Below are 8,470 nucleotides of genomic sequence, written 5' to 3'. Positions count from 1 at the left end.
GCTTTTATGCTGTTCAAGGACCCTTTATGGAATACTTCAATTCAACGATTCATAATATTTTTTCTATACAGTAGGCAGACAAGATGAGATGCAAAATGCTTACAAAACCATAATTTTGAATTGTAATCTTTTACATTAAAATAAGTTCCTTTTGCAATTTCTCAATTAAAATTACTTTATTTTAATACCTATTCACACGTGACATAATTTTAACAGAGTATTTAGACTGTGACACAAGTAACAAGTCCCATGAGGGAATCCGGAGATATATGTATCTATTTTATTGCTGAGATGTTTGTCAGTGTGTGAGTTTAGTGGGCTGACAGTTGTTTTTAAATAGACCTTTAATTGATACTGAATAGTCAAAGGAATAACAATATTTCTACAACTTTTAGAACCCTCACTTTCCCAGTATACCTACCCATACACTTTCCAGTAGAATATCAGAATACACTATTAGTGAAGCATTTCCTAATTTAGAAAATGAAGGTACACAGAGTGGTACGAGACCTGGGTGGTACAACGAGTTCACACACATTGCCCTGTCACCCCAGTTTAAGTCTAGCCTACACTGATAGGATAAGTCTTCTCTGTGCTGACTGGAGGGTTTCTACGTGACATGAGCTTGCTCAGTTATTAGCGACCACATGCCCACACAGCACAAAATAAAACTAAATTGGCAAAATAACTCACTGTAAAGGCTCACTTATAATTCTTTGTTGTTACACGGGTACCCTCTAAATGGCTACCCCTTTGTGTGTGAGCTCTGGCTGAGTGTGTTGACAAGCTATTCTTCTGAGGTGGGGGAGGGGATCACAGCTGAGCCCAGTCCTGTGCTCACATATTATGCACCCTTGCCAACATCCAGCAGGGGTCACTGAATAACCATATGTGGAACCCTAGGTGCTTTTTTCTCCCCTCTTACTAATACAAGGACACTTACCACCAACTTGTGTATGCACTGCTGCCCCAACTGAGATGAACTAATTCAGCATAAACTGGGTTTCAAACCTGGGACTCTTCTGGCCCCTGAATAGTTCAACTACTCACTGCTGTAACCATCTAAGGGATGGCTCTTTCATTCAAAGTGTACCCTTTCAAGTCACAAACTTTTGTCTTGTCCCCACTTTCCTTTCAAATTGATTAAAGTTGTTACTTGGGTATTGTCCAGTTTATTCTGCTGCGCACATCCTATTCCACACGAAACGTCACTCATGCATCTCCTCTGTCCTACCCTGGTCCCTCGTTCCCCCAACACTTTCAATTCACAATCCTTGTCCTAGTCTATAAATCACTATCTATGTTCCACCCTATCTCTGCAATCTCCTGCAGCCCTCTGCTCCCTCCCGAATGCTCAGTTTCTCTGACACAAGTCTTCTGTGCGCCCCCCCCTCTGCCTTCAACGCACCAACTGGGGCCAGTGCTTTCAGCCGCTTCAGTCCCACTGTTTGGAATTCCATTCCTAAATCTTTCCAACCCTGCATCTCTTGCTTCACATTTAAAAACTTCCTCAAAAACAATCCCTTCGACCTACCCTTCCTAATCTTTTCTTTCCAGGTTTGGCATGTGTTTCCATTCTGCCTGAGATATATTTTTACATTAAACATGTTACATAAGTAAAAGTTGTTGTCACTTGGGGTTTAGGCTGGGCCTTTTCACCATCATTATTCAAGTTTGAAGGCAACTGATGCTAAGAATGTCTGAGTAAAAAGAGAGTAATTGGAGTGACCATCTCAGAAAAAGATTTTGTTACATCTGAAAAACATCAGCAGAAGGTACACTTCTTAAAAGAATTACCAGCTGTTGCCATTTTATTTCAAATACAATGTTTTGATAGTAATCAAGGCCTTTTCCTTTTAGAAAGAATGAATGTGCATTTATATGACATCTTTCACATCATATGGGCGTCCCAAAGTGCTTCACAGCCAATGTGTAATCACTGCTATTATGTGGGAAAACATGGTCCCGTTAACAGTAATCAGACTAGTTAGGTTTTTTATTACTGGTGTTGGTTGAGGGATAAATGCCAGCAGGACACGGGAGAATTCCCTAGCTCTTATTTGAATAGCATCTTTCAATCTTTTAATGGCATGTTATTTGTATCCTCTACATTGAAGATGTACGCAAAATATCCGTTCAATTCATCCGCCATTTCCTTATTCTCCATTATTAATTCCCCAGACTCACTCTCTAGAGGACCAACGCTCACTTTACTTACTCTTTTCCTTATTAAATACCTGTAGAAACTCTTACTATCTGTTTTTATATTTCTAGCTAGCTTTCTCTTGTACTCTAATTTCTCCTTCATTATTATTCTTTTAGTCATTCTTTGCTGTTTTTTTATATTCAGTCCAATCTTCTGACCTGCCACTAATCTTCACGGTATTGTATGCTTTTTCTTTCAATTTGATACTATCTTTAACTTCCTTAGTTAGCCACGGATGGCACATCCTTCCCTGGAGTAGGAAATGAACCCACAACCTCCGACTCAGGAGTGAGAGTGATATCACTAAGCGAAGCTGATGCTTCAAGTTTTAAATTGAATAAATCAGTGCAGCCACCAGCCTCGATTAGATATCAAGATGGCGTGGGAGAAACACTTACTCGTAGTGACACTAGCGAAGATGGGCTTCAATCAGAAGGTCGACCATAGTTGCAGCACTTTTCCCCATAACTGTTTGCATGACAACGGAGTTACAGCAGCAGAGATAGTAAGCTACCTGCAGCTGTATTGAGGAACCCTAACCTACAAAACAAAACAAACGAATGAAAAGAGTTACATTTGCTCTCTATTTAGCAACAGTCGATGTGATGTCAGTCACATTTTAGCAATAGGCATTTTGATATTCCTGTGATGCCATCTAGTGACCACTTCATAATAAAATTTGCTGCAGTTTATTATTCATATGCTTTTGAAGTAACATACTAAACTTGAATTTTTCTGCACTGCATAGTTTATTTGACCTGAAAACTCAAGCGTTTGCTTGAATTGTTGAAATAACAGTCCAAATAATTGAAGCACAAGCTTTTAAAACCATTTTCATAGCCCCTTTTTTCAGCAATTCATCATCATACTTGAATGATGTAATCAAGACCATAAAACCATCTTAGGAGACAAGCAGGCAGGTTCTTCTATTTTATAAGAATGCCTTATGACTGTTCTTCACGACAGTTGTGACAGCTTCCTATGCTCTGACACAGCTTTGAAGCTGTTGGCAAATGCTATTAAGCATCTCTAACTGATTTGTTCAACCTAGCGAACAAGGAGATAAATCTTCTGAGTAAGCTCAACAGTGACATGGGCTACTTACACAAACTGTTCAAAAGCATACTCTATTAGGATTTTGGGCAATGTTCAGAAAATGTGGAGATTTGAATTCAGCCATTTCAAAATGGTTTATTTTTGTTACATTCAGTCGAGTAGAATTAGAATCCGCACTTCCTTTTATTGTTCATTGTTCCCCATCAGTGCTGTCCTTAAGTACTTATTGAGGAAAGGTGTAGTTTAGGTGGGGGTGGGGTGTGGTATACTAGAATATGCAATTGGACTCAAAAGAATTTTGATTATCAGGTGATAATGCTATTAATGACTGATGCCATCTTATGTCAAGAGGGCCAAAACAGAGCACAGCTAATTTTGGTGAGGTTGCTGATGGCCAAGAAACCTCATGTAGAAGCAGGAAAGCAGCTGGACATCAGTGCAACATCTTGGCTGAGATAAGCATCTGTTAATGAAAAATGGAACATCTGTGAAGACAAAGAAATTTCAATTAAAAAAACAGCATTATATACTGATAGAAATTATTCTCACGCACAAAGGATATTCAACATCATCAGTAGCCCCACAGGGCTGCAGATATTAGAATCATACATGCTAAAATGCTGCAAATGCACAGAATTAACAGAGCTCAAGCAGAGCGCCATCCAAAACATTAACCTGTCTTTTCTCTCAGTTGCCGTGCATTTCCAACATTTTTTGGTTTCCCGCATCAGCAATTTTTCTTTTGGATTTTAGAATCATACCCTAGTATATTGGCAGGGTGTCTTCTTTAATCATCATTTGGTGTTTTTATACAGCATGTGCCGGAAACAAAAAAGGATTCACCATTCATGAAACCTCACATGGTTGAAGTAGCAAGTTCTCTTCTGCAGTTGGAATTGAGCACCTGGATACTTTAATAATGGGAATACTTAGTCAAGCACAGGCCAACTTTCAATATAGTCTTGTGGGAAAAAAAACGCTGATTAATGAAAGAAAAAGACTTGCATTTATATGGCTCTTTTCACGACGCCAGGATGTCCCAAAGCGCTTTACAGCCAATTAAGTACTTTTGAAGTGTAGTCATTGTTGTATTGTAGGAAACACATACCAGTGATCCTACTGAAAGGATCCTTACAATACTGGGTTAATAAACATTTCTAATTTAATTTATAAATAAATCCAAACCAAAAATCTCTCAGTTCTGCTGCATCATTTATTTCAAAACTTAAATTTTCCCCATTTAAAACAAATTGTGGCATTTCAGTCAGGTTGTTGCCCAGAGGCCTTTGCTCAACACTTCCAGGAATAACACCTCTCAACAGCCAGCAGTACATTCTGCAGCTATAATCTAGAAATGATTCCAAACACATTACATTTACATCAGATCCATTAAATTGACAGCAGTTCAACAGATCCAAGTCATTCTTCATCCCCATTCAATCAGTTTTAACTACTACTCATTCGTTCCATCAGATTATTGATTCAAAGTCGGTCATCAAATGTGGAAGTGTAGCCTGTACAGTAGAAGGATTCAAAGTGTTTGCATCATTCAAAGCACAGCCATTTTGTCACACTGACAAATTTGATAAGTAGGCAGCCCAGCTGATTACTGGGGGGGAAAAAAAAGTGATTTCTATCCCTGCTTTGAGAGCTTCCCTTTGTCCTGGCAACATGACTTCATCCGTTTTAGACTGCACTCTCTGCGACTGCTGATTAGGTTGTCCCATAGATATATAGGATACAGGTAATTCTATAAGTGAATACCTGAAAACAGATTAATATCAATAAAATTTAGAAATATCAAAACCATTTCCTACCCACGGCTACATCTTTAACAAACTACTTCAGATATAATTATAGGAACATAGGAACAGGAGTAGACCATTCAGCCCCTCATGCCTGCTCCGCCATTTGATAAGATCATGGCTGATCTGTGATCTAACTCCATATACTTGCCTTTGGCCCATATCCCTTAATACCTTTGGTTGCCAAAAAGCTATCTATCTCGGATTTAAATTTAGCAATTGAGCTAGTATCAATTGCCATTTGCAGAAGAGAGTTACAAACTTCTACCACCCTTTGTGTGTAGAAATGTTTTCTAATCTCGCTCCTGAAAGGTCTGGCTCTAATTTTTAGACTGTGCCCCCTACTCCTAGAATCCCCAACCAGCAGAAATAGTTTCTCTCTATCCACCCTATCTGTTCCCCTTAATATCTTATAAACTTCGATCAGATCACCCCTTAACCTTCTAAACTCGAGAGAATACAACCCCACTTTGTGTAATCTCTCCTCGTAACTTAACCCTTGAAGTCCGGGTATCATTCTAGTAAACCTACGCTGCACTCCCTCCAAGGCCAATATGTCCTTCCGAAGGTGCGGTGCCCAGAACTGCTCACAGTACTCCAGGTGTGGTCTAACCAGGGTTTTGTATAGCTGCAGCATAACTTCTGCCCCCTTGTACTCCAGTCCTCTAGATATAAAGGCCAGCATTCCATTAGCCTCATTAATTATTTTCTGCACCTGTTTATGAAACTTCAATGATCTATGTACCTGAACCCCTAAGTCCCTTTGGACATCCACTGTTTTTAACTTTTTACCATTAAGAAAGTACCCTGTTCTATCCTTTTTTGATCCAAAGTGGATGACCTCACATTTGCCTACATTGAGTTCCATTTGCAACAGTTTTGCCCATTCACCTAATCTATCAATATCCCTTTGTAATTTTACGTTTTCATCTACACTGCTTACAATGCCACCAATCTTTGTGTCATCATGCCTTCATAGTTAATAATTTATATTAGTTATTTATAACAGGATCTGTTTTATATACAAGTACAGTCTGTTTCTATTGTTTCAATACAAAATAAAAGGTGGATTGTTTTTATTCTCATGTCATGGCTCACCCCTCAGCCAGCCCTGCTTCTCAGCTATCTTTATACTGAAAAATTGTAACAGCAAGAGGAATGTATGAAACGCTCTTCATAATGCTGGTTTTATGAATAGTTCCAAACGTGTTTCAACAGCTTGCAGTATCTTCTTAGCTAAGTAATGTAATACATTTCACAGGTCTGGTGTTAGGTTAACTGAAACTTGGCTTCAATCTGAAAACCAGACCCAAAATAAGTAGTCATGATGTGGAGATGCCGGTGATGGACTGGGGTTGACAATTGTAAACAATTTTACAACACCAAGTTATAGTCCAGCAATTTTATTTTAAATTCACAAGCTTTCGGAGATTTTCTCCTTCCTCAGGCAAATGTTTCAAGATCTCCTTGAAGCCTACGCATTTATACATATTGAACAATAATACATGGTGTTTACAGACTGCCCCTGCAACTGCCCGTTGCCAAGGCAATCACCGTGTTCAGACAGAGAGGTGTTACCTGCAGAACCTCCGAATACACATTCAACAAAAAAACAAACAGGGAAAAAAAACAGAGAAAAAAAAACAGAGGCAGAAACATCCGGAAGGCAGAGAGAGCCAGCAAATGACCCATTATATTAAAAACAGATAACATTTGTTCGCTGGTGGGGTAACGTGTAGCGTGACATGAACCCAAGATCCCGGTTGAGGCCGTCCTCATGGGTGCGGAACTTGGCTATCAATTTCTGCTCGACGATTTTGCGTTGTCGTGTGTCTCGAAGGCCGCCTTGGAGTACGCTTACCCGAAGGTCGGTGGATGAATGTCCATGACTGCTGAAGTGTTCCCCGACTGGGAGGGAACCCTCCTGTTTGGCGATTGTTGCGCGGTGTCCGTTCATCCGTTGTCGCAGCGTCTGCATGGTCTCGCCAATGTACCATGCTCTGGGGCATCCTTTCCTGCAACGTATGAGGTAGACAACGTTGGCTGAGTCACAGGAGTATGAACCATGCACCTGGTGGGTGGTGTCATCTCGTGTGATGGTGGTATCTGTGTCGATGATCTGGCATGTCTTGCAGAGGTTACCGTGGCAGGGTTGTGTGGCGTCGTGGACGCTGTTCTCTTGAAAGCTAGGTAGTTTGCTGCGAACGATGGTCTGTTTGAGGTTGGGTGGCTGTTTAAAGGCGAGTAGTGGAGGTGTGGGGATGGCCATAGCGAGGTGTTTGTCCTCATTGATGACATGTTGAAGGCTGCGGAGAACATGGCGTAGTTTCTCCGCTCCAGGGAAGTACTGGACGACAAAGGGTACTCTGTTGGTTGCGTCCCGTGTTAGTCTCCTGAGGAGGTCTACAGCAAAAAATCGCATAGACTTACAAATGTTATACCGTTGCAGTATAATAGAAGAAAAATCTGCAGGTTCAGGAACCCCGAGTTAAGAATATATTCTATATTATTGCAGAAGAACCTGGGATGATCTCCAGGCATTAAAAAAAATGACTTTTAATTACTGACATTGTTGAATTAACACTCCAGGATTGTAAGAGCATTACACAGAAAAGACCATATACAACACCTTATCATCTCGCTCAGAAATTCTCATAGCACTTCACATAGATTAAATAATTTTGAAGCACAGCAACTATTGCTATGCAGGAAAATACAGGATACATTTTGCACACATGATCTGAAATAGTAATGAAATGAACAACCAGTTTATCAGTTTTGGGCGACAATGGTTGAGAGAAAAATTGGCCAAGACACCAAAAGACTCGTGTGGAGCCATAAACACCAGTATAGACCCGTTGGGCTGAATGGCCTGTTTCTGTGCTGTAGACTCTATGTAACTTAATTTTTTTCCCCCCATTTATATAGCACCTTTAATGTAGAAAAACTTCCTGAGGCAATACAGAGAGGTGTATGACAGAAGAAATGCCGAGCCAAAGGAGGAGATATTAAGAGGGGTGACCAAAAGAGGTGGCTTTAAGGAAGATTTTAAAAAAGACGACGGAGAAGTGGAGAGGCTTATGATGGGAATTCCAGAGCATGGTGCCTAGGCGGTTGAAGGCACCACTGCCAATGGTGGGGTGACGGGAGAGTTCAGAAGAGACCAGAGTCAGAGGCACAGAGTGTCCCGGGGGGAGGGGGGACAGAGATAGAGAGGGGCAAGACCATGAAGAAATTTAAACACAAGGATGAGAATTTTAAATTTAAGGCTTTGGGGGACTCTTTGGGAGACAATGTAGGCTAGTGAGCACAGGAGTGATGGGTGAGCAAGACTAAATGCAGGCTAGGGTATAGGCAACAGAACTTTGGATGAGTTTATGGAGGGTGGAGGATGGGAGTCTGG

The 8,470-nt window shown here is 40.6% G+C and overlaps 1 protein-coding gene across 2 annotated transcripts in view; it reads right to left on the bottom strand.

Moving 5' to 3' along the window:
* Positions 1 to 3,377: 3,377 nt before the first annotated feature.
* LOC137325133 (heparan sulfate 2-O-sulfotransferase 1) overlaps positions 3,378 to 8,470 on the bottom strand; it is a 195,689-nt gene continuing 190,596 nt past the window's right edge. Inside the window, exon 7 of one of the 2 annotated variants that reach the window (XM_067989879.1) lies at positions 3,378 to 3,747. In XM_067989879.1, the coding sequence (XP_067845980.1) occupies positions 3,632 to 3,747 (116 nt within the window). In that variant the 3' untranslated portion in view covers positions 3,378 to 3,631. Of the gene's footprint in view, positions 3,748 to 6,468; positions 7,471 to 8,470 lie in introns of those variants that run through there. The other variant, XM_067989877.1, reaches the window with a different exon arrangement.

Source organism: Heptranchias perlo, chromosome 9, assembly GCF_035084215.1.
Source record: "Heptranchias perlo isolate sHepPer1 chromosome 9, sHepPer1.hap1, whole genome shotgun sequence".
Lineage (NCBI taxonomy): Eukaryota > Metazoa > Chordata > Chondrichthyes > Hexanchiformes > Hexanchidae > Heptranchias > Heptranchias perlo.
This window is presented reverse-complemented; position numbering and strand designations above follow the sequence as displayed.